Source organism: Nipponia nippon, unplaced genomic scaffold, assembly GCF_047370975.1.
Source record: "Nipponia nippon isolate SJK-2023a ecotype South Korea unplaced genomic scaffold, ASM4737097v1 scaffold_7, whole genome shotgun sequence".
Taxonomy (NCBI): Eukaryota; Metazoa; Chordata; class Aves; order Pelecaniformes; family Threskiornithidae; genus Nipponia; species Nipponia nippon.
In genome coordinates, this window is record NW_028262391.1 from 32,026,988 (window position 1) to 32,051,616 (window position 24,629).

Sequence of the window (24,629 nt, forward strand, 5' to 3'; positions counted from 1 at the left end):
GCCAGAGGTGGCACGGACCTGGCTCCCGGCACTGCACGGCAGGGCTTCCCTTGAGCCTCACAGCACCAGCCGGGCAAGCCAGGAGCCGACCTTCCAGCATGGCTCACCATGCCACAGCCCCAGAATAACGCTGGGTAGCCGAGTGGCAGGGTGCTGCCTGCTCCGGGTGGCGAACAAACAGTGGGGTGCTGAGAAATAGTTTGGGATCACCCAGGGGTCATTAGTCCCACGTCGCAGGGAGCAGCTGGGAAGGGATTCACACCTTACCTGCCTGCTCCGGGCACCAGGAGAAACCCAAGCATGGCTGGCCAAGGCACCGGGACCTGGGTGGCACACGGCCCAGTGCCCATATGGTGCTCCCCCAGCAGATGAGCAGGTCTTGGGGGCATCACCCTGCGAGGGGAGACGCCGATGGAAGGGTGGCCCTGGGGGGAGGCTGTGCCCTGTGCTCCCCCTCTCGCAGCTGGACGTGGGCGCTGGTGGCACTGGCTCTGGCTCTGGCAGTGGGCAGGGGACGTGCCCTCCGTCCGAGCAGGGCTGAATGCACTGCTGCTTCCTGCGGGGAAGCTCTGCCCAGCACGGGCACCGAGCCAAGCTGTGCCGGGCTGAAACAAGCCGAGCTGAGCTGTGCCATGTCGAGCTGTGCTAAACTGAGCTGAGCTGAGTTGAACCGAGCTGAGCTGAGCTGAGCTGTGACTACCTAGGCAGCGTGATGCCCCAAGCTGTGCTGAACCGAGCCAAGCTGAGCCGTGCCTACCTAGGCGGCACAACGTCCCGAGCCGTGCCGAGCCGAGCCGTAGGCGTCGCGGTGTCCCGCCGGGCTCCGTGCCGGTGGGTGCCGGTGGGTGCCGGCGGGTGCCGGGCCGATCCCGGCGGTGCCCGGTGTCCCGGCGCGGTCCCGATCGTCTCCCATTGGCGGGGCGGGGAGCGGCCCCGCCCCTTTCCCACCGCCTGGGCGGTTATAAACGGGCGCGGCGGGGCCCGGGCGCGGCGGCAGCGGCGGGGCCGGGGCCCGGGATGGAGCCGGGGCTGGAGCGCTGGGCGTACGGCGCGCTGTGGGCGGCGCTGGCCGGCAGCCTGGCGCTGCGGGCGGCCCGGCGGGCCCTGGGGCCGGGCCGGGGGCTGGTGCTGCCCCTGGCGCTGCTGGCCGGGCTGCAGAGCCTGTGCCGAGCCTGCCTGCCGCTGCCCCTGGGGCTCGCCCTGGCCGCCGCCGCCGCCTGCCTGCTGCTGTGGCGGGCGTCGCCCCGCAGGCTGCTGCCGGTGGCGGGCAGAGCCGTCCTCGTCACAGGTGAGTGCGGGGACAGCGGCCTCGACGCCCCGACGGCCCCGGCGTGGGCTCGGGGGCGGCGGGTGAGCGGGGCGTCCCGCGGCCACCGGTCTGGTGCTGCAAGCGGGGTCCTGCCCGGCTGCCAGCCCGTGCCTGGGGTAGTGCAGCGGCACGGCCACCGGCATACCTGCTCATCCCTCCTCCTCCACATCCAAGCAGAAATGGCTGGGCTGTACGTGCTGTTGCCCTTGCCCTGAAGTGAGGAGTCTTTAGGGAGTTGTGTTGGCCCCTGCAAGCAGCTCCTTGACTTGAGCATTGACCACCAGTTGTGGTGTCATGCTGGGAGCTGCTTCTCCTGAAAGCTGGGAGATTGGATGGGACACATGGTGTGGCTGGCGCAGAGCCGGATCACTGGTTTGGGAGCATCTCGGCTGGCCCCGAGGGCTGTCTTCTCCACCCCTCTGGAGCCATGTTTGTTCTTAGAAAGCTTCTTGTGGCCTCTCTAGAGGCTACAACAGAGCTGCCTACCTGGGGCTGAAGCACCACTGCTTCATCCAGAGCTCTTTCCTGGGAGCTGCTGGGGGCAAATGAGGCTGTTCCCCCTCTTTGCAGGGGCATCCTTGGGAAGTGCTGCTCAGCTGCTGCCCAGCTCCTCTTTGGGCTGCCTGGCATAGAGCTCCTCGGTGGGGAAGGTGGCTCTGCAGGGGGTGTGCTGTGCTCCCTGCCCAGGCTTGGTGGCTGAATCTCTTTAGGATATCTTGGTATACAAGTGCTTTCCCTTCTCCTTCCTCCTGGCAGTGGGTCTGGAGGATGATGATGGTAGTTGGGGGTCAGCAGGTGCTTTGCTGTGAGATGATGGTGGCAGACCCAGGGTGAGGAGGAAGCGCTGGAGCCAGGGTGGTTGTTACTGCAGGTGTGCCAGGAGGGTGCTGCTGGCTCTGCATGGATGCAGAGGGGAGGGAAACCTGTGGGCATAACAGGGATGGGAACCTGCATCCTGGTGGGAATGTCTGGGCTGGGCTTGGAGACCCCTGCCAGGTTGGCAAAGGGGGTTTGTGTGTTTCCTACAAAATTGGGTCTTGTGATGGAGAGTTGCTTTGAGAAGGAGAGGTGAGAGCCGGGTCCCCTGTCCAGCTCAAAGGGCTCCACAGCACTGGTGGGAAGCCTCTCCGAAGGAGGAAGCTTGGAGGAGCAAGGCAGCAGATGAATGAATGATTCAACCGAGTGAAGGTCAAAGCCGTGGTGGGGCAGAGCTACCTGGGGAGGACATGTTTGACAGCCACATGCTTGCAGGTGCCTTGTGGCACGCCAGGTCGAGCCAGGCCTGGCTCTGTGGCATTGCCTGTATAATTAGTTAGTCAGTGGCTGGAACAAGGTGTTCTTGCCCTGGTACATTGAGGTGATACCTCTGCAGCTCTGGTGTGTTTGCTCTCGGCTGTAAATACTTTGTGGTTTTACAGGTTTGAAGCACTGCCTGCGGTGCGGGATTGGTGTTTCCTTACTGCTGTTCCAGCAGGTGCCTGCCAAGAGGTAGATGCGAGGGCTGCTCTGCCTGGGACAGCATCCCTTGCTTGAGTATTTGCATAGTAATTAGCCTGATTCTTTTGCAGATTAATTCTGGACACCTCCTGGCAACTGGGTATTGAGTGTCTCCAGTGTCTCCTGAGGGAGCAGCCAGGGAGGATCAGTGCAGGAGCAACCTTCTCTTGGAGAAAGGCAGCCCGGCCTTCCTCGTCTTGCCTGTGAGAAGCAAAACACGGCAGAGGGAGAAGTGTGGATTTGGGTGCCTGGGGATGCTGGGCATCAGTGAAGGTGGGTGAGATCAGGGACAGGGCTTCTGCCACGCTGGATGTCATGCTGGACCCTGCAGGTCAATTGAGAAATGCAACAAAGTCCTCTCCTCACGCCTGCCGTGGAGCAGCGCAGGTCCCAGCCCAAAAAACTTTGGGCATCATTTTTCTCTTTTATATACTTCTTGGCTGCTGGCTTAATCCTGCAACAGGGAGTTGCATGGGTTCAGTGGTGCTTACCTGGAGCAAGGGAATGTGGCTGTGGTGCTGTTGTATCTCCTGGTCAAGGTGTCCCAGCTCTTCCAGCTGCCTACTCTCCCAGATCCCCTGGGAGCAACCCCAAGCTGAGCTCTGCATGTGATGCTCCAGCCCCATGTGCTAGTCTGGACATTGTTGGCTAATCAAAACTTAGTTTATGAAAGGGGTTGAAGGCAAACTAACTGTGCAGCTCAGTGGGAAAGTAGCTGAGCAGATGTGGAGCTGCTGCAGAGCAAAGCTGCTGACCCTGCGGTAGCAGCAGGCACTAGAAAGTTGTGGTGTTTCCCATCTGTTGCAGGTTTGCGTTTCTGGTGTTGCACATAGGGCTGGGGTTTGGCTGGAGCAAGGATGGGCAGCTGCCAGAGGGGAGCAAGGAATGCTGCTGTCTCCCATGGTGCATCCCCTGGACTAGCAAAGTAGGTGGCCACTAGTCCCTGCAGTGCTGTGTTTATCTGGCTGTGACCTTGGGGCTCTTGCTCTGCATCTTGATGGTCTGGCTTCTCCAGTAGTGCGGCTCTGGTGTATGCAGCCTGGCTGGGGGCAGGGGGTGAGGAAAGTGTTAATCCTGCCTTCCTAGGGGAGGTCACAGCTGTTTGCAGTGAGGAGGAGAATGCCCTCCTGTGCAGCCTGGGCTGGGAGAGGTCAGCCCTGGGAGGACAGGCAGGATGAGGAGGGGAGTGGAGATCAGCTGTGCTGGCCCAGGGCTGGGAGGGAGACAGCAGCCATCTCCGTGCTGCCCTTGGTGTGTTGTCCTGAGCCTGCCCATGAGTCCAAACCTGCCTGAAGATGAGCCCATGGTCTGGCACAGGCTTTGGCCAAGCATGGGAAGCTGCAGGGACCCTGGCACACCTGTGGTGTGGGCAGGCTGGATACAGGCAGCTGCCTGGCTTGAGGCTGATCTGTCACCAGCAAGCTGCGGGGTAGCCAATACCTGGCATCCCTCGCTGCCAGTGTGTGGTCAGGGCACTGTGGGGCATTGATGCACGGGCCAGCAGTGCAGGCATGTGCCGGCAGTTTGCTGGGAGCAGCCTTGCTCCCAGCATGAAAGGGCTTGTTTCTGTGTCTGCATGCCCCTTCCCGAATCTGAAAATGCCACTATTGGGTGTCCTTGGGTGTGCTGGAGTCCTCTGAGCTGTGTGAGGGAAGAGGAGGGGTGTTGCTTGTATCCCCTATCTCCTTCTTATCGGGAATCAATATAAAAAGTGCTCCAGCCTCTGAAGCCTGTGCAAGGGTGATGGTCTGCAAGAGCAGCCGTGGAGGGAGGTGATGAGCTTCCATTGCTTGGCTTCTCCAGATCCAGGTTGACAGCACTTCATACAAGGTTTGGTTTTGACCTGGGTCAGTTTAGACTTGAGCCTAGATCATCCTTTCGTCCCTCTCTTCTTAGTGGATGCCTGTGAGATTTGGTGATTCCATGGAAACCACCCAACACAACTGGGTTTAGGGTTTGGAGGTGGTGGAGGGATGGCTGTGAGCATCCCGGGGCTCTGCTGTGCAGCTGGAGCAGTCGCGAGTCCCTTGCTGTTGTGTAGCTCTGCTGTGTGCAACTGCTTGGGGTGGTTTTTCGGACAGTAGCCAATTGCCCAATTTACTGCAGATCCTTGAAAAGGACTGAATGCAAACCAGCTCGTAGACCCTGCCTGCCTGCAGGGTTTTGCCAGAGCAGAGGGAAGACGTGAGTTGTGTAGCAAGGTATTGATTCTTGCACTTCAGCTTGGATGATAAGTTGAAAACAGTGAATCATTGCTCTCTGTAAAGGTTGCACCTGAATTACACAGCTCTGAAAGAACCCAAAGCCATAGGACTGCTGCCTGGGGGAGGTGACTTGGGTTCCTTGCATCCTTGCTCCTCCTCGGTGCAGCCTACAAAGGCAGGAGGCACCTGCAGACCGGTCTGTCCCCCAACAAATCATCTTTGTGAACAAAACCAGTTGGCAGGTCAGGCTGCTCCAGACCCAAACCTGCCGTGATCTTCTCTCTTTGCCTCCTTCCTTGCTGCAGGGGAAACTCGGTTTTCCTGGTGAGGCTCTCTTGTTACAATCGCATGCCCCATTAACAATCTGAAATGGGTCAGAGCTTCAGGTCGTGCTCAAGGTTAACAGAGGTTTTGCAACTTTATTGTAGTCAAGTGGAGCTTCAACGTTTCCCATGGACTCAACAGATGTTGAAGCATCTGGTGACTGCGGCAGGACGGAGTGATTCAATCCAGATGTTGGGATTCTCGCTGTTCTGCCGCGAAGGTAAATCACTTTCCTTGGTAAGAGAACAGCATCACTCCTGTCTGGACTTTGATGCTGTATTTTAGATTCATTTTCTAGCTAAACTGGGTGACTGGGAGATGTTGGGGGTCCAGGCTTTGGGGCTGTTGAGTAATGCATGCTGGCTCGGAGATGGGCACCTCTGCTCCAGGACATGGCTGGAGCACTGGCACGACACGCTCGCAGCCTGTATTTGGTGCTGAGCCTATCAACAGCCTCATGATGAGTAAAGCTTCATGCAGTGACACTATAGCTCTCCATAGGCAACATCTGCTCTGCTTCTGGAGCCAGTGAGACAGCTCAGAGATACCCGAGGTCTTGCCCAGGCTAAGTGCAGGCTGAAAATTGGCTCGTTCCCTGGAACTGCTCTGGTTTTCCAGGATCTATTAAAAATTAACAGTGGAGACAACCCCTCCTCCAAGCTGAGGCGGGGACAGGAGCAAAACCAAACACCCAAACTCCAGCTCTGGTGTACAAGCAATCCCTTGCATATTTAAAGAAAAAATAAATGCAACATTTAACTCTCTAGTTATGGGTTTTGCTGCTGGTTTCTGGGAGCAGAGCAGAAAACCTGCTTTCTCTGCCTCTTTGCAGGGCTGAAGCTCTCCCCCCCCACCCCCCACTTTGTCAGCAGCCCTCTGCAGTTTTAGGGGGTTCTTCCCCTCACTAGGCTTCTTCAGAAATAGATACCTACCCCTGCTCACTGTAGATGTTTAGATATATACACTCAGCTTTTTCTCACTTATCTATTAAATAAGCACTTTCAAAGCCTGCTAATGACACAGACCTGTTGGGGTGGTTTTTTTAGCACCGTTAACCAAAAATGATGAGCACAGCTGATTAGGAGGAAAAGTGCATAGAAGTTGCACACTGTGGGAGAATAGAGTTGGTAGAGAAACCCAAGCTGGCTTGATTTGTGCTTGGGGTTACACAGGGACATGAGAGCAACAAAGCAGAGACTTCCCTGCAGAAATGAGATTGTCAGATGGGAACGGATGCTTCGGAAGGAGAAGTGTAGGCAGTTGCTGCCCTCTAGTCCAATGAGCAGTGTATCTTTAATGAGGTCTGGGATTGTGTTACCCACTGTTGAGGCTAGCTCCCCTCAAGCCAGGATCTGCTTACGGAAGAGCCATGCTGCTTTACTACTGGTAGCAGAGGGGTGGTGGACTTGGCCAGCCAGGGTTTGGCTTGAGCAGGGATGGGGTGGGGAGGTCTTCAAGATGCCTCCACCAAGCCTGGGCAAGCATTTATCTTCACCCCATAGTCATCTTTCAGTGCTGGTCCAAAACCCCAGCTGGGGGACCTCTGCTTGCCCAGCTGACCTGGGCAGGAGGAAAGGCTGCAGGGCGTTCATACCTCTTCACCTCCTGATGTCCCCCCTGCAATCTCAGATCTGAGATACTCCTGTGGAGCCCTCAAGGTGGAAAATGCCCAAGACCATTGCTGTCATGCTGTCAGTGTGTTGCTATAGGTATATTTGGGACTTTTTTTTTAACCTTGCCCAGCATATGCGCATTACCTCCTTCTCCAGTTCCCCCTGGCTGCTAGGGTATATCCACCATCCCCAGTCCCCGTTCTTCTGTCCCAGCCTGTGTGTGCTTCCACGTGCAACGTATCACTTCTGCTTTCCTCTCCCTGGGAGAGCTGCCAGCCCCTGAGCTTTATCAACTTTCCTGTTGGGAGCTGGCTTCCCTGTTGCACATGGTGCTGTCCCGGGATTTGCTGGCTCTTAAGGCTGTAATCTTGAAAAGCAGTTCTCAGCTTTACAGGCTTTGCAGTGGCGCAGCCTCTTGCTGGGCAGCTGACCCTGGGGAGCCAGATGGTGGGTGCTCCCCAGGCAGGCTGGGGATGAAGAGGAGGGATGGGCTGGTGAGCTGAGGTCCTGGAGGAAGTACCTGCCCTCATGTCTTCTGCAGAGGCTTTGAATGTCTGGCCTCTCCTAAGCCTTTCTCTGTTTCTTCTGGTGGTGGTGATCTTCTTGTGCCAGGTCTCTCAGACATACCCTTGAGCAGATTTGTGATCCCTCCCTACCCTGTTTCTCCACTCTGATGGTCATACTCCAGTTTGGCATAAACATCATGCCATGCACATCTGCTTCACCTGTCCAAAGACACCATGACCAATGCTTGCTCCTCTCCAGGGTCCCAATTACCAGGTGGGGACAAGCTCTATAATCTGGGCTGCGCAGCCATCCTGTGGTGACCTCTTTCCCCCCCTTCAGCTGGTGTGCTGGGCTGTGCCTGCACTGTCCCAGGGCACGTGTGGGTGCTGCCCTGTGCATCGCCCTTCAGCCTGGTTCAGCATGACTATGTCCAAGCACATCAGCCTGGAGGGCCACCTTCATGTGTTTTAGGAAAATGCACCAAAATAGTCTTGTGATACTCTGACTCTGAAGAGCTGCAGGTGGAGAGTGAGGAGGGGACAACTTAAATCAGGTACAGAAAGGGCTAGTGTGGCTTAAGGTGGCCATGGGGGTATAGCTCTTAGCCCGGAGGTCTAAACAGCTCCATGTATTGCAAAAGCTGTCTTGGCTGAAGCTCAACTGGTGCTCACTCAAGTGTTTTGCTCAGTTTCTTAAAAACAAACAAACAAAACCCACCCAAAAAAACCCCCTACAAAAACCCACTACCAAAAAAATCTGAGCCCCACAGGGATCTGCAAGAGAAAATGGTGTAACTGCGGTGCCCACTGTGATGTGGGAATGGGCAGGGCTTGCACCTATTTTTCTGCTTGCCTGGGCTTGTGACATGTAGTGGGAGCTTATTCTTGTGACAAGGGGAGTGATGAGATGGCACTTTATGAGCAAAGCAGAATTTCATCACCAAAATACCCCTCAGCTGCTACAACTCTATTGAAACTGCTGTAGCTTTATTCTGGTGCTACAAACTCTGAGCTGCTTAACATGATGATCCCCTGGGCTTGCTCTGGAGCAACTGCTTTGGTCGGCACTGCCCTAGCCTGGCTTCCTCCCTTCTGGCACTGTGTCGCCCAGCCCCCTGTGACTTGACCACCTCCACAGTGCAGTGGGTGGAGCAGCACCCTGTCCTGCGTGGCAGTTCAGGGCTCTTCCACGGCTGACCTGACCCACCAAGTGGCCAGAGGTTCTCCTGGTCCTGCAGTGGCTGTGGTGCTTTGCTGTCCTGGCTAGAAATACCTTCCCTGAGATGTCCTGGGGTGGTGATGGCTCATGGTCGTCCATGTAGAAGAGCTGGTCTTCCCTTCTGCTGCTTGTGGATGGCTTAGCCCTGCCCATAGCAGACCTTAGGCATGACCTTCTGCCTCTCCTTCCTGGCTCCTGGGGCCTGATGTGCTATCACATGTGAGAGAGGGATATGGGGCTTGGTTGGTGTTTCTCCAGCCTGCTGGGAATCCCTGGGGAGGCCTTTCGCGACCCAGGGATGGTCCCCAGCAGGTGCCCCAGCCATGGCTTTGCCACCACCTTCTTGTTCCCCGGGAGCATCTTCAGTGTTGCATCCCGGCCGTGGCTGGTGGAGCTTCCCGGCTTCCCAGCCTGGCTCCCACCCAGCCTCTCCCTTTCCAAGAGCCCAGGCAGACATGTTACCAGTCGAGCCGTCCCTGGGCCATGGGTGTCCTTCCTAGCGACAGCTCTTGCTGATGGATGGCTTTCGCGGCTCGCCAGCGCCGTGTTCCCAGTTTGCCGTGTTCCCAGTTCACCGTGTTCCCTCTGAAGGTGATTATTAACCCAGTTATCGCTGCAGCTCTTCACAACTTCCTCTTCTCCAGGAGACATCCATCCATCCATCCATCCCAGATTAGCTCTGATGTATGGGCTGTGCCCTTTCCCCGGCAACATCCGTGCTGCCATCTTCTCCCACTCATCCCTGCCCATGAGAAGCTCAAATCCTTGACCGCGAGAGTCTGGCTGCTCCTTTCAGGGAGTCGATTTCTCCTCGGCGGAGATGGCATCTTCTGGAACATCCCGTCCAACCCTGAGATGTGGCGAGTGGCTGCTTCTAGGAAATTCCCTGTGCCCTTTTTTCTGCGAAACCCCGAAGCGTCACGGTGTTGCTGGGAGGAGAGGCACTTCCTCCGCCCCACCTGTTTGCAAGCCCTGGGCTGGTCCTCGTCAGCAGCAGCAGCACTGCTGTGCCAAGGCTGGGCTATCTCCCGAGCTGTCCTATGCCCGTTCCTCCTGTATCTGAGGAAGACTCTGGTGCTTTTGCATCTGCTGACCCTGCTGGTGCAAGCTGTTAGGCTGAGCTTAGCAGATCTGGGTGCCAAGCTGCCCTTCCAAGAGCTTAAAGCCTGCGCCGAGGCTGGCTGCAAGCTTGTGGGCAGATCCTGGCCTCCTCGAGCATCTCACCAGGCACTGGTCTTGTGCAGGGGAAGGTGGCTGGGCTCATTTCTGTCCTAGCTGCATCAGGGCCATGTGCAACGTAACGAGCTCCTGGCTTTGTTAGCTCTACCAGTTGTAAGCAGCATCTGCTGCCCAGCTTTGGCAGGGGGGATGAGGCATCTGGTGCCTCACTTTTAGTGACAGTAACGGGGAGGGCTGCTGCTCCGCACGCTGATTTATCTCGCGGCTGTTCCTGTGCCATTGGGTCCCCAGTACTGATGCACCGGAGCTGGTGCCTGCTCCTGAGAAATGGGCTTTAATGCAGGAGCTGTGGGTCTATCTGTGCCAGCCTGAAGGTTCTTCATCACCTCTGCCCGGCTGCTTCGAGTTGTCTAGGCAGAAAATCAGATTTTCCCCCTTTTCTTTGGTTTGGTCTCTATGGTTAAGATAAACATATCTTTCCGGGTGGAGGTGACGGCATGTGAGGCTTCAGAAACGCTTGGCTAATCCGTTGTAATTCATACCATCTGGCCATTGTCCCCGGCACGGGGAGGGGGTCGGGTCACCCATGTACCCCCTGCAGTGACAGGCATCCCCGGCTCTGCCTTCTGCCGTGGTCCACAGGCCTCCCTGGGGGACTGGGGGTCTGCCTGGCCCCCGCCCCACTCCATAGGACCCGCTGGAGGGATGTGGATGAGGCACTTCACCCTGGGCTGCGGGAGCTGTCAGCACCCTGGCTGGTAATCTCCCTGCAGCTGCCCGTGCTGGCTGTGCTGCGTGGGGGGTCCCCGGAGGAGCAGCGTGTGTCCCCCTTGGCTGAGGTCCTGCCTGGCAAAGGAGGCTGAGGCTTTGCAGGGACGCCCACCCAAGCTGCTTGGGGGGCTTGTGCGTTGTCCCATCGCTGGGGATTTGAGGATGGGATTTGGGTCATCCCTGAAGGCATCTTCCTGGGTTTAATTTAATTTCATTAGGCTCATGGCTTCCCGACACCGGGTGCTGAGGACCAGCAGCAGCATCACTAGGGATGCTGCCACCTTTTGCCACCTTGGCCCCATCCACCAGCACCCGGACACGGGGGCTGCTCCTGGGGGGGCTCCGTGGGAAGCGGGGACACCCCGCTGCCGGCACAGCACGCTGACGCGCAAGCTGCCGGCTGGGGTGCGGTTTCCTGTTGACAGTGATGCCACCAGCTGTAGTGGGGTGGGGTGGGGGCTGCCGGTGCCCCTGCCCGGCCCCGCTCCCCCAGCAGGACCTCGGGTGCGGGCAGGCAGTGGGCGATGGCTGGCCGGGGGGAAGGAGCTGGCAGGCGGCCAGGGTGGCTCAGCTGCCACAGGCACAGGTGCTCCTGCCGTCCCCTCCCTCCCCAGCACCCTGCCAAGAATTTGTTCCCTCTTGCCCGGGGCTGACATCACCCCTTTATTGCTCCTCACTCCAGAAGTGCGTGGCATCTGGGAGGTGTTGGCCGCAGGGCCCTGCCCTGCCCATGAGGGCTTTTGCTGGGCAATTCGTCCTGCCCCATGCAGCGACCCCTCCTCCCCAAACCTCTTTTGGGGTGTCCCATCCCCTCCGGTGGCATTGTCCCCGCTGCATCCTGCTCCAGCCACCCTGCTCGGTGCCACCTCACCCTGGGCTTCCTCACCCACAGGGTCCCCATGGTGCTCCCATGATGGAGCCAGGATGACCGCCCCAAGCAGCCAAGCCAGGATCAGTCCCTGCTGCGTCCACTTGGGCACCCGGCTGAGCCTCCCTGCGGTGTGGCCAGGCTCAACCGTGTCCCGCACCTGGAAGAGCTGGATCTGAGGCAGTGGCAGTGAATCCTGCCGGGGCCAGAAGGCAACACCTCCAAGCAAAATGTCAGCCGTGTTTAGCTTGGCATCCCAGGCAGGATTTGAGCTTGAGCCTATGGAAACAAGCAGCTCAGCGTGTTAATCCGCTCGGCCTTGGTGCCCCAGCTCCCCTCCAGCTGACAGTGTCCTTGAGCCCAGTGCCATCCCAGGGCTGGGAGGCTGGTGACAGTGGTGACAGCACCTTCTTGGTGAGGCGTCTCAGGCAGCATGGTGGGACATACAGCCCAAAAGCTCTGTGCAGGAAGTGGGATTGATATCCTGGGATTTGGGGAGAGGTGACAGGGCTGCACACGGGGCACCCAGGCAATGGCCTGCAGAGCTGGGAAGGGGACAGTGCTGCTCCGGGTGTCTGATCCAGTTGACAGGCACCCATCTGCCTCCAGGCTTGGTGAGAGATGGATTGTCCCCAAAGGATGCCCCACAGCCCATCCTCACCAGGTACCCGGGTGCCCCTGGGGCTGCCAGGGCCAGCCCTGGGGGAGCTGGTCCATCAGAGGGGTGCTCAGTCCTGGGGCAACCCCTCTCCAGCTTCCGCACCTGGGATCCCAGGCTGGGTTGGCTGTGGAGGGAGCAGCTCCTGGGGAGCTGCCGCTGTGCCCAGGCACCCACTGGGCTCTGGGCAGCTTTGCAGCCACATAGGGCTTCTTCAGCCAAGCTGCACTTCTGACCGCTGAGGTTTTGCAGGTCCGTGCTGGTCCTCTCCCATCATGTGTGGCTCAGGGATCAGGATGCATGGCTTGCAGCTCAGGGATGAGGATGCACAGCTCATGGTTGAGGGTGAGGATGTACAGCTCATGGCTCAGGTGGTGAAGCCACTCCTGCGTTGCATCGGGGTGAGCACTGCAGGCCCGTGCCACCAGCCCTCCATCACGTATTGTGCTGGCGGTGGGCACAGGGGCGGAGGGAGGCAGTTGTGGTTTGGCAGCTGCCATGTGGTAGCCATGTTATTGCCTGTCTCAGCTCCACTCAGCAAACTGCAGTGTTGATTTTGAGCACGTGTCCATGCATGGCGGCTTTGTTGCTGGCTGCAGGAGCAGTGCGAATACCTGAGACGGCAAAAAGCCAGCACCGTGCCGCGCCTGCCTCACCTGGAAGAAATATGCCTGTACCAAACTGGGACTGCGGCTTCAGCTGGTGGCCCATGAGCCTGTGCCGCAGCCTGGCCCAGCAACGAGGAAGCATGAGTGGTGACCACTCCCTGCCACAGCCGGGCAGCAGAGGCTGCGAGCAGGCTGGCCGGGAGCTGCTGGGTTGCTTCATCTTATGCTAGCACAGCTCAGCCCCTCTGGTGTCTCTGGTTTCGCTGGTGAGGGTTCTCTCTGGGCAGTGGGCACGCCATGCCACGTGGTTGGTCCTCTTCACCCTCCCTGAGCAGGCAGGAGGGCAAACCAACAGCGATGCTGGAGGCCAAGCCTTTTTTGCTTGGTTGAGACGGGTAAAGACAGGGCTCCTCGTGCCAAAATCCCAACAGCGGAGGCCAGCATGGCCTACACTGCTGCTGCAGTGGCTGGAGCATCTGCAAAGTCCCCAGGGAATTGCTGCCGACCCGCTGCTCCAGCAGGCGGCCAGCTGGCCCCTGGGGCCGGCTTTTGCCTCCGCTGGCTGAGCCTGCGGAGCTCTGCCGGATTTTGCAACCTGGGCTCAGGCTCTGCTTCTGCTGCAGCAAAAGCCTCTCTCTGGCTCCTGGCTCGGGGCCCGTGGTGGGTTATGATGGGGGCTTTGAGCCGCCTGCCCTCCTCTGCCGCACTCCCTATGCTGTGCTTCTCATGTGCTCAGTCCAACCATGGTCCCTCCCACCAGCACGGATGCAAAACTGGTTGGCAAGCTGGGAGCTGGGGCGGGGGGAGCTGGCTCCAGCACCTCCTCGTGATGCAGCATCCTTGGAGGGCGGCGTGCCCAGCGCCAGCCTCGCCGGGGCTGCGCAGACTGGCCGGCTCCGGCACTCCCAGCGGGGCTGAGCCAGTGGCGGCAGCTCCCGCACCAGCCCCAGTGTGGCCGGTGGCTCGTGCGCCGGTAGCCACGGGGAGCAAGCATGGCCCTGGGCGAGCTGCCATGCTTTGGGGCAGCGTGTTATGGTCCCAAGGGGTTTAATTCTCCCTCCCTGTGCTCTTGGCCATGTCTGAGCATGGCGGCCGGGAAGCCAAGCAACTCCAGAGACCTTAAATAACACTAGAGCATCCTCACCCTTCTAGCCCTGGGCCTCCTGCCAGCCTCCCAGCAGCGGGTTTTTTTGGGTTGTTTTTTTTGTTTTGTTTTGTTTTTTTGTGTGTGTGAATAAATTAAAACTTCCGAAAGAAACTCTCCACCCGCCCCACTCCTCTAATGCAAAACAAACCCTAGCTGGCTTGGACTGCACGCGGCCGTGTTTGCTCCATCCTTGCCAGGCTTGCCTGAAACAAGCCATCAAGCCTGGCGCTCTCAGGTTTTTGGGATGTTTCCCAGTGTTTTGAGGCTTGGGAGGTGATGGGGAGTTTCGTGTTTGGCCTGGAAGCTTTTCTTGCTGGCTGGGGCGGGAGCAGCTCAGGTAACCGTGTCCCGGCAGCAGCCACGAGCACTTTTATTTTTAAACCTTATCTTTATTGCAGTTTTCTCCTGCCTTGTTGGGAAAGGCAAAATGCACCTTATCTGGCCGGCTGCTGGCAGCACGGCCTGTTCCCGGGGAGGGGTGAGGCAGATGTGCCACACCTGCAGCCCGTGGCACCTTCAGCATCCCCTGCAGCACCGGGGATGGCACCAGGGGCGATGCTGGGGGTGATGCTGAGCCAGCCTGGCATACACCTATGGTGGGTGCTGTGTGGCTCCGCTGGGAAAGGGGGGGGTCCCTGCAACCCCTTCTTGCCAGCTGAGCACCTCCAGGGTGTGCTATCACTCTGGCCTCTGGCCAGGGATTTTATTATAGATTTCTCATGCAGCAATAAAGTAAAGCTGAGCTGGGGACTGGCCCACAGATGCTGAGGCGAGGACGGCTTATCTGGCACCCCGAGAACTGGAGCCGGCAGTGCCCCCATCCCAGCCTGGGGGTGTGGGAGCGGGGAGCCGAGGGAGAAGCTGGTCCCCATGCCCAACCCAGGGCTGGCAGGAAGGCTGCTGGGAGGGATCTGGGGTCTTCTGGGGGCCCATGGAGCGAGTAGTAGTGCCCGAGGCCACCATTGCATCCATCCCTGGGTGGCTCCAGGCACCGGATAGGGCCCTTTCTCAGGGATGTCCTAAGGAGCACCCAAGGGTGCCAGGCAGGGGCCAAGGGGCTGCCCTTGCAGTGCTGCCTTGTTAATGGTTAATGTGGCTGGGCAGCGGCATGGGCTCCCCCCAAGCTATCAGCGCTGCCATCGGCCCCAGGAACAGGGGCCAATGTACCTTGCTGCCGCTGTTTGTTTGCATCCCAGCCACTTTGCCCAGGCCACCGGCCTCACAGGCCTGCCGCTGCCCCGCAACACCCAGCTCCCGCCCAGGCTGCCCCCCAGCCACCCCGACGGTGGCTTTGTGGGTGACAGTGTCACCTGCAGTGCCCCTGCTCGAGCTGAAATAGAGATGAGGCTGGGACCGGGCATGGCAGCACCCAGTGCTCCCCCGTGTGGGACATCCCCATCGGATGCTCCCTTGAAGGATATGGGGTGGCAGGAGCAGACCAGGATCCCTCTTTTTCTCCCCTTTTTAATCCTCTTGGCACCCCAGACAGGTGAGGGAGTGCTGTGCCTCTTGGCCACCATTTTTGGGAGGTGAAAAGAATTCAGGGAAAGGCAGCATCTCTCATGGAGCCTTGTGCCAGCTCCCAGAGGTGCCCGATGGAGCTTTTGGAGGACGTTTCAGGGGGTGATGGCTCCCACCCCGCATCACTGCTGGGCTCTGGGCCATTCCGGTGCCTCACCACACCATACCCACACTTTTACCTGCACCTTGCATCAGAGTGGCACTTGGGGCGATGAGGTTGCAGATAAGGGAATGTTTTCTTCCTCCCGTGTGCGATACAAGAGAAAACAGAAGCTCCTTGACCTGCGAATGCCCCAGGGCAAGGTCACATCCCCGGCGGTTCCGGAGCCGGAGTAGGGCAGCAAGCCCCGAGCAGAGGACTGGTGCTGGGGGGTTTTGTCCCTGGGGATGGAGAGGCAGAGCTGGGGGGTCTCTGGGGGCTGGGGACAGCTGGCCTGCGGCTGTTGCTGGCCACTGCAGGGCTTCTCTTGGCTCTTGCAGGCTGTGACTCAGGCTTTGGGCAGGCAACAGCAAGGCACTTGGATGCCATGGGCTTTCGGGTGTTTGCCAGCGTGCTGGACCCGCAGGGTCCCGGTGCCCAGGAGCTGCGCAGGAGCTGCTCGCCAAGGCTGACACTGCTGCAGATGGACCTGACCAAGCCTGAGGACATCCAGCGCGTCCTGCAGCACATCCAGGCCCACACTAACAGCACAGGTAGGAGCCCTTGGCACCCCCTGGGTCCCCACGCAGCTCCCCGGGACCTCAGCCTGCAGCCAGCGTGGCAGTGCCAAGCCTCCATGTGCCCCCCCACTGTGAGCTGTATCCCTGCGGGCACCTGCGCCGACAGCCTCTGCTAACAGGGCTTGTCCCAGGGCACCCCACAATTCCCCTGCAGGACCCCCATGAGCTAGGGAGCAGCTGGGATTGCCAGGGTGGGGGTTCCGCATTCGGGTCACCTCTTCAAGCATCCCATCCCACAGGACTCTGGGGCCTGGTGAACAATGCCGGCTTCAACGACACCATCGCCGACGCCGAGCTCTCGCCGCTGGGCAAGTTTCGCGCCTGCATGGAGGTGAACTTCTTCGGTTCGCTGGAGCTCACCAAGGGGCTGCTGCCCCTGCTCCGCTCTGCCGGTGGCCGCATCGTCACCGTGAGCAGCCCTGCGGGTGAGCAGCCTGCCTTCAACATGGCCCGCCAGACCCCTGGCACCCCAAGCTTGGGTGTGGGTCGAGCAACCCCACGTGGCGTGGCTCCCACCTCACTGGGCACCTCCGCTTCCCCAGCCAGCCGCATCAGGCTGCCACCCTAAGCCCTTCCCTTGTGCAGTGGCCGGGAGCGCAGCCCTGTGCAAGCCCTCCCGGTCCCTGCCTGCCCCTGGCCACGCAGGCAGCTGCCTGAGAGCCCGCTCGCTCGTCCTTTCTCTCCTGCAAGGTGACCTGCCCTTCCCCTGCCTGGCAGCCTACGGGGCCTCAAAGGCAGCCCTCAGCCTGCTCATGGACACCTTCCGCAGTGAGCTCCAGCCCTGGGGCGTCAAAGTCAGCCTCGTCCTGCCTGGCTACTACAAAACAGGTAAGAGCGTCGGCACCCGCTTGCTCCCTGCACCCACAGGCAAAGGGCAGGTACCCTGGGGAGGCAGAAGAGACAGTGATGGAGCAATGGCAGGAGCAGCCGGCAGTCAGGATGCAGCTTCTGAGCATCCCTGGACACCTCCCTGGGGATGGTGGCCATCCTGTGGCCTTTGGGCTCCGGTTGGTGAGAGGTAGGGTCAGGATCAAGCCCTGCCGGCAGATACTCTGCCACCAGGGCTGGCCAAACCAGCTCAGCCACATTTATGGTAGCACTGTCCCCATTGCAGGCAGGTCCGAGCCCCCTGGTCCAGTCCTGGGCTATGAAGAGCCACCATGGTCCTCTCACTGCGCCTCCCCCATGGCAGATCTCTGCCAGGGCTTCCACAGGACCTTCCTGGGAGGCTGGGAGGGGACTGGGGGCTGCTGGCACGCATGGCGGGGTGGCTAGAGGAGGGGGGCCACGCAGCTCACAGGGGGGCCGCGTCCTTGCAGGGACGACGTGCGACCCTGCCTTCTGGAACCTGCAGAAGCAGCAGCTGGTGGCCAGCCTGCCCCGGGAGCTGCTGCAGGCCTACGGCGAGGACTACGTGGAGGAGATCAACCGCCAGTTCATCCAGTTCATGAAGGTGGCGGTGGAGGACCTCAGCGCGGTGGTAAACAGCATCACGGACGGGCTCCTGGCTGCCAACCCAGCTGTGCGCTACTACCCAGGGCAGGGCCTTGGGCTCATGTATTTCATACACCGCTACCTGCCCTATTTCGTCCGAGACTTGTTCTTGAAAGGATTCTTCATCAACCCCAAGCTGCCCCGAGCGCTGCGGCGAGAGCACCACAACGACACAAAGAAGGCCTGACCTCGGCCCACAGGCAGTCGCGGGGCAGGAGCGAGTCTTCTCCTGGGATTTCCAGGCACACCAGCCCCCAAGCATGTGCACAGCCGCTGGCAACGCCCTCCTGCACTGCGAGGGAACAATCAGCACTAGACGTTAAAAACCAAATTGCTTTCCAAAATCAGGCAGATCTATTTTCTATTGTGCGAGAATCAACGTTTTCTAGAGACTTTGTTTTTGTATTTTTTCTAACCGTGCATCCTCCAAGGGGGCCAGCCCTGCCTGTCTCTGCGGCTCCGCACCATGGGCTGGGATGTACTGCGGGTGTTTCTCAGCTACCCGACATCTTCCTCACTGCTGTCAGAGCTGCAAGCACTTGTCTCTGTCACCTCTGGGCTGGGTCAGGCCTGGGACTCTCTGGCCACTGCTGTGCCAGCCCCTGCCTCCCTGCCGTTCGTTACACACTCCACATGCTCCTGGCGAGCACAGGGGCTGAGGCTGGGCTGCAGAGCTCTTCGTGAGATGAACTACAGGATTGTCACTTTTTAAATAAATCTGTTCTTGATATGCCACTGGGCTCTGGCAGTCTCCTTCCGCGGTGCAGCGCTGCGATGCCTGGTCAGGGATGCCCTGCCTGCAGGCAGAGCTGAGCTGGGTCACAGCTGGCACCGCACCAAGCACCGTGGCGGGAGCCTTGCGTGGGGCAGCAGGTGCCACAGGCAGCCCCAGAAAAAGGCTCAGCCTGCCAGGAAGAGCTTGCACCCACTCCCCCTTACTCCCCACCCCTACCCCCAAGGCTTCGTTTTGCTTTGCTCCAACTCTGTGGCCCAGCTGGGACAAGGATGGAAGGGGCGACGGTGCCACATGCAGCCCCACGCAGGAAGCCCAGGCATGAGGGGGCAAGCTTAGCAAAGCCAGGGGATGTGCCACGCAGCTCCCTAACCGCATGGCGCTCTCACACGGCTGCACGAGCAGCGAGGGCTACATCTCCTGGGCACCCACCAGCTCAGCACCCAGCCACACCCGCAGACCAGGCATCACACGCAGCTTGGGCTGGAGTGGGAAGGGCCAGGGCCCCAGCGGGCATACCAAATTCCCTGGGTAAGATGCCCTGTGGCTGACACAGGCTCCTCTTGGGGATGTGGGAGCAGGCACCCAAGTAAGCGGGGAGAGCACAGTGCAGTAGGCAGTCATTTATTGGTGTAGAGAGGAGGGGAAAATGCGATAACAAACACTGCAGAGGTGACCACAGCAGAAGCTGAGACAGAGCTGCTCTCCATCGATCCCTCCCAGCAGCAGCACCGAGCACGCGTTTCCCACCAGCGAGATTTCTCTGCTGCCGCACCACCACGGGGCATCTCCCAGACCTCAAGCGCAAGTGGGAGCAAGCCAGGACACAGAGCAGCAAGGAGCAGGGCTGCCATGCCATGGCTTGGCTCCCACCCCTTAACCACAGACGGGCAGGGCCTGGACAGGGTATGGGGCATCTCTGCCAACAGCTGCCCTCGGCATTCATCAGAACAACCAAGTAGAGCCAGACCCCAGGGCCGCTCTGCCCAATGGCCAGCTGTGCCCGTATGGCTCCACAGCAGTGCCAGCCCAGACGCCCTGCGGAGGGGAGGAGGCTGTGCCAGCCTCAATGTCTGCCCTGGGGTGGTGCAGGGGTCCAGCACTATCTGCAGAACCAAAAGGAGCCCTGACTCTTGCATGGTTGCGACAGTGAACTCCAAGCCGTGGGTCTTCAGGGGAGGAAGGAGCTCAGCCAGCTTATGGAGCCCTTTCAAGCTGCAGGGCAGGAGGAAGACTGATTAGAGATGCTTCTGAGGACATGGCAAGGCTGCACTAGTGCAAATGCTGCTGGAGTGGGGACGAGTGTGCTCCACAAGCTCTGGCTCTGCCCTCGTGTTCCCACATGCTCTGTCCCAGTCCTGGCCAGGGCTGCTCGGTCTCTCCCAGGTCAGGGTTAGCTACAGGGGGATGCAGGGATTGCACAGCAGCATGGGCCATGCTACAAATCACACTCAAACTAAATCTCACAGGAACAACACTGACTAGGAGGTGTGCAGAGCACTGACAGAGAGGACCCCTGGCCATGGCAGACCTGATGCGTTCCTCTGTGGTGGTGGGAACCCCTTGGAGGCAGCAACCCCCGGCTGGTGCTTGCTCTATGAGCATAAGCGCATACAGCAGATTAGTACAGTAACACAGAGACTATTAGATACACAACAGGAGGTGCCCCTCCTGCTACACAGGGCCAAGCCTGTGCCACTGGTCCCTCCGGACCCCTCACAGCACATACAACTCAAACTTCAGCTTGTGAATAATTTAACTAGCAATTGTACAGCTTCCTCATCTGAGACAGTTCCACAGATGGCACATCCCTGGAGTCTAGGCAAGGGACAACTCAGGGAGTTAGACAGGGGTTCCTCTGGACTCCAGGGGCAGGAGGGCTGGACAGCAGAGCAGGGTTAGAAGATGGGAATGTAGTTGTCGATCTTGGTCCTGTGCCGCTGGGCGATGCACTCTGCGATCCACACAATGTTGCGGCACTCCTGCTCCTTCAGCTTCACGAAGGCGTAGAAGACTCCAAAGTGGAATTGGTTGAGGAAGGCTAGCTTGTTCAGCTTCACCTGGGGAAAGCCCAGAGGAGGACATGTCACTTGTCCACCTCAGATGGGAGGAGCTGGTCAAGGCAAGTGTGGAGCAGCTTGGGAGGTCCCACGACTTCCCCAGCAGGCTGGGGGGCTCAGCACAGGTATCCTGCTCTGCACCTCTCTAGGTCCTCAGGGCAGCTCTAACCTACAGCACATGGCTCAGGACAGGCTCTGATATTTGAAAATCCTTCTTTCCCACATAATTACACACTGGTTTTGCTATCAATGGACCAGATCTCCACCAGCAGCCCCAAACTTGCCTCCCACACTGCTGTAATCTGTCTGGGTGAGAACATGGACTGAGCACCATGCTGGGCCCCCATTCCCTTGCTGGAGCAGAGGGCTAGCATCCTTTTCCTCCCCCAAAACTCTGTTCATGCACAGCACTGCTGACAGGGCAGCAGACAAGCTTGCTGCTACCCTGAGCTTTGCACCATAGGCACATAGAATCATTTAGGTTGGAAAAGACCTTTAAGATCGTTGAGTCCAACTGTAAACCTAACGCTGCCAAGTCGACCACTAAACCATGTCCCTATAAACATTTAATAACTCATATGTGACAAGGACTTTAATAACACCACACCTAGGGACTTCAAGAAAAGAAAAGCAGGGATTTTAGCACTCAGTAGTCACTAAGAACATTCAAAAATACATCTTCTTCACCCCGTGTTCTGTGCTGCATATTTTAGGACCTCAATCATGCTCAATTTCCCTATTAGAGAAGGCCGCTTTAGCTGCTGTGCTTTAAAAAGACAAATAGCTGATCTGGAATAGCCCTCTGGTACTGGATTATGGACCTGCAGGCTGAAAAGTGTCTCGGGGCTCACTCACCTCATGCTCAAAGAACCTGTCTTCAAGGGTCTTGTCTCCAGGGTTGCTGCCAGCCCCTTCAAATAGCAGCTTGTACTCCTGCAGGAAGACATTACAAGACGATATACCCAAACCCCAAAGCCCTCCAAGCTCAGCAGCGTTCCTGGGCCCTGTACGTCAAACAGGCACCCCAGCCACCACGCCAGGTCAGCAGAGGACACAGAAGCCAAGAGCCTGCCCTGTGCACACATGAGGATTGGCAAGGGAATGCTGCCGGGGCTGCACTGCACACACACTGGCTGAAGGCAATCCCCTTCGTAAGGCAGAGAAAGCCTTTATTTAATCTGTGAGCTTGCCCAGCCAGAGATCCTGCCCCTTCTCTGAAACGTGCAGTGCTGAAAGCCATATCACCACTTTGAGTCTGCAGGGAGGATGCACCAGGTACAGACCCCTCCATGTACAGACCAGAGTGTGTGGGCCAGGCCCCTGTGCCCACAAACACTGGCACGTGCCCTGGCTGCTTCAAGCAAGGGGACACTGAGCTCTCTGACTCCAAACCACGCACAAGAGCAGCTTAAGGAACCAAGACACATCCAAGCATGTCCTCCCAGGTCAGCCTCTCCCCTCTGACTGAACCAGAGCTCAGAGCAACCCACTAGGGCTGCAGATGTGGCACACCACCTGAAGACAGGTTTCCACCCCCAAACAGCCAAAGAGAGACTGTCATTGCTGCCACACCGATACCTCAAGGGTTCGGTGGTGAGGGCAGTCCCCACACCCTGGGACGGGGCTCATAGGGCACACCTAGTCTCCCACTGCTATGGCAGCCACAACTAACAAGCCAATGGCATCCCAGGCAAACCAACTCCATCTTGGCCAAGCAGAGCACAGAACCAACAGTAAGAGCAGAAGACAGGCACTCCCCTCCCCACACTCCCCCAGATCCCCGAGAAGCTCTGATCCAGAGCAGGTCCTTGCACCAGTCCCCACAGCCCTCACCCCAAAGCACTCACAGGGTAGTAGTCAGCAACATTTTTGACTTGTTCGTAGTCATCTGCTCTGGCCAGCTGAGCCAGGCCCTCAGGGTAGAGCTTGCCACAGTGTGGGAACAGCTTTGCTCGGTCCTCCTTGGACAGCTCAGTACCAAATGAGTTAATAGTGATAATGAAGGCCCTCCGGTCAGCTTCAAACTGCGGGAAAACAGTGGTTCACCTTGGGATGAAGCATCTTTGCCAGAGGCCAGCAAATACCGGCACTGCTCTGAACAGAGCCACATCAGAGGGCAGCATGAGCAAGCTGCCTGGGACACACACAGCTATCTGGTGCTCAGCCAGGGCAGGTTACATGTGCAGGCTCCCAGTATGCCCAATAGCTGATGCCTGGGGAGCAGTCAGGTGAGGAAATTCCCACCCCAGGCACAAGCCAAATCACTAAGCAGAACCCTGCCCAGGTCAAGGAGTCTTTCTCACCTACTGCCCCTGAGCCCTGCACATCCCACAGCTAGCCTTGGCATGGAGACGGGCCGTACACTGAACAGCTCTGGTTATTCTCCAGCTCGTTATCCATGTGTGAGGATGAAGATGTTGCCATGAAGGCAACAGATGTGTCAGCACCTGGCAAGATCAGGACTGGGGAACCGAACCTGTCCAAAGTCACGTGCAGGCAGTCTTTTCCTAGGTCTCCCAGTGAGCAGGCAGAGTGTGCATGGGGATGCTGAAGAATATCTTTAGCATCCTTAATGCTGGCAGGCAAGCTGCAGCTGAGCACAGAGCAATGAATATCACGGCAATACCGTCCAGCTACGAGGGTTTCCAGACCTACCTCCAGGATCGGGCACATGGCATCTGCTGTGGTACCTCCTAGCACCTTGCAGAACTTGTAGAAGGACTCCAGGTAAGCCTGGAAGAGAGAGAGCAGATGAGCACTCTTCTACACAGCTTCATCTACTGCCCCATAGGGCCATTCAGCAGGGGACAAACAGCAAGCAGGGATGTTCCCAGACACTTTATAACACAGCACGGGCACTGTCACCCCATGTGAACTTGGATGGCATGCCCACACAAGGGTCAGTGCTTCCCCCAGGAGCTGGAGACATGAAGGGTTGTGGTTGGGTTTGTTCAAGTGACTGCATGAGCTTACTGCAGGCGGATCCCCAGACAACAAGGGTAAAGACTATTTTGCTCCTTTGAGTCGTCTGACTCCAAAGCATTTACTGAAGTCTCACGTGGTTTCCTGACCCCGTTTTGGCCTCCACAAACATGCCAAGCCACACAACTATAGCGGTAAGACCTACACTCAGAAAGTACCGCTGTGTAAGCAGAGTCAAGAGATGAGACAGGACATCTGTGAAGGAAACTAGCCATTCTCTGCAATTCTCTTTTCACACTGCAGCCGCTTGGTCTCCATCCCAACTGGAGCACTGCAGAAAACATACAAGGCTAGGCACAGCTACGCTGCCTCCAGGAAACGTAATCCTTTGTGGAGATGTACCGTAATCCAGCTGGAAGATGACTGTATCTCCCAGGGGGAGCCCATGAAGGCAGTGCATGCCTAAAAGTGCTGTTCAGCAAAAACTTTCTCAGAAGAAGCCATCATGTGATAAAATGCCTCTCTGGACAGAGAGCTTGCAACCAGAATCACTTAAAAGGGATGGAATAAAATGATGCTGAGACATCACAAATCTCTGCTTTGTCACAACTACTCCAGGACTGAAGATGGACCAAGAATGCACGTTTTGGACACCCTCAGCCTCTGCACTAGGAAAGCACCTGGATTACTGTGTTCTGTAAATATTTGTTACCACACAGTGCGAGAGGACACTGCTGGGTGAGCATCACACATCAAAGAAATATCGTCTCCAGCACTTGCCACTGCTCAAGTGCAGGAGAGCACAGAGCATCAGTCCGCAGAGCTACCACAGGAACAAGAACACAGATAACAGACTTTGTTTGAGGCTGACAGAAGAGGGAACCTGGGTAAGAGGTTCAGTCGCTACCTCTGCCCTTCTCAGAGTTCACGCACAAACTTAAGGCTTTAGAAGCAAAAATAGGTGAACTCAAATATCCAGCACTCAATGAGGATCCAGTATCACAGACACTATGGAAACACAGACTGTAAAACAGCCACAGTGGGTATGCTCCCCTATGGACCCCTCCACAGATAACAGCAATTTACAGAAACTCTCCAGTGTCCTGAATCCCTTACCCCAGAAATGGTAGTCTCTTTGCATTTAATAATCCTTAATGAACTCTGACTTCCACAAACCCACTCATTTACCCTCTGCCTCCTGATAGCCTCATTGGTCTGTCACCTCCAGCCTGAAGGGAGATCTGTGGCCTGTCCATCCATGTTGATTTTTATAACA

At 58.0% G+C, this 24,629-nt stretch overlaps 2 protein-coding genes across 4 annotated transcripts in view; one reads left to right on the forward strand and one right to left on the reverse strand.

The window, feature by feature from the left end:
- The first annotated feature begins 1,005 nt into the window (after positions 1–1,005).
- HSD11B2 (hydroxysteroid 11-beta dehydrogenase 2) lies at positions 1,006–18,373 on the forward strand. 3 transcript variants are annotated; one of them, XM_087738983.1, is made up of 5 exons: positions 1,006–1,288; positions 15,905–16,117; positions 16,384–16,569; positions 16,835–16,972; positions 17,499–18,373. In XM_087738983.1, exons 1-5 carry the CDS (start codon positions 1,018–1,020, stop codon positions 18,320–18,322), a joined length of 1,632 nt encoding a protein of 543 aa, XP_087595109.1. In that variant the 5' UTR covers positions 1,006–1,017; the 3' UTR covers positions 18,323–18,373. The 3 variants fall into 3 exon arrangements, with proteins under 3 accessions (XP_087595109.1, XP_087595111.1, XP_087595110.1); XM_087738985.1 differs by having other exon boundaries at positions 17,464–17,969; XM_087738984.1 differs by lacking the exon at positions 1,006–1,288 and adding an exon at positions 2,715–3,079.
- Positions 18,374–18,979: 606 nt separating this feature from the next.
- The window catches only part of ATP6V0D1 (ATPase H+ transporting V0 subunit d1), a 36,907-nt gene continuing 31,257 nt past the window's right edge, over positions 18,980–24,629 (reverse strand). The window contains exons 5-8 of the mRNA XM_087738986.1: positions 23,087–23,164; positions 22,279–22,455; positions 21,287–21,364; positions 18,980–20,431 (exon numbers count right to left, since the gene is read on the reverse strand). Of these exons, the coding sequence (XP_087595112.1) occupies positions 20,270–20,431; positions 21,287–21,364; positions 22,279–22,455; positions 23,087–23,164 (495 nt within the window). The 3' untranslated portion in view covers positions 18,980–20,269. The remainder of the gene's footprint in view (positions 20,432–21,286; positions 21,365–22,278; positions 22,456–23,086; positions 23,165–24,629) is intronic.

Coding starts and splice junctions, on each gene's coding strand:
- HSD11B2 (XM_087738983.1), top strand. CDS start 1,018: ATGGAGCCGGGGCTGGAGCGCTGGGCGTACGGCGCGCTGTGGGCGGCG. Junction 1,289..15,904: donor CAGAGCCGTCCTCGTCACAG/GTGAGTGCGGGG, acceptor TGGCTCTTGCAG/GCTGTGACTCAGGCTTTGGG. Junction 16,973..17,498: donor GCCTGGCTACTACAAAACAG/GTAAGAGCGTCG, acceptor TGGAACCTGCAG/AAGCAGCAGCTGGTGGCCAG.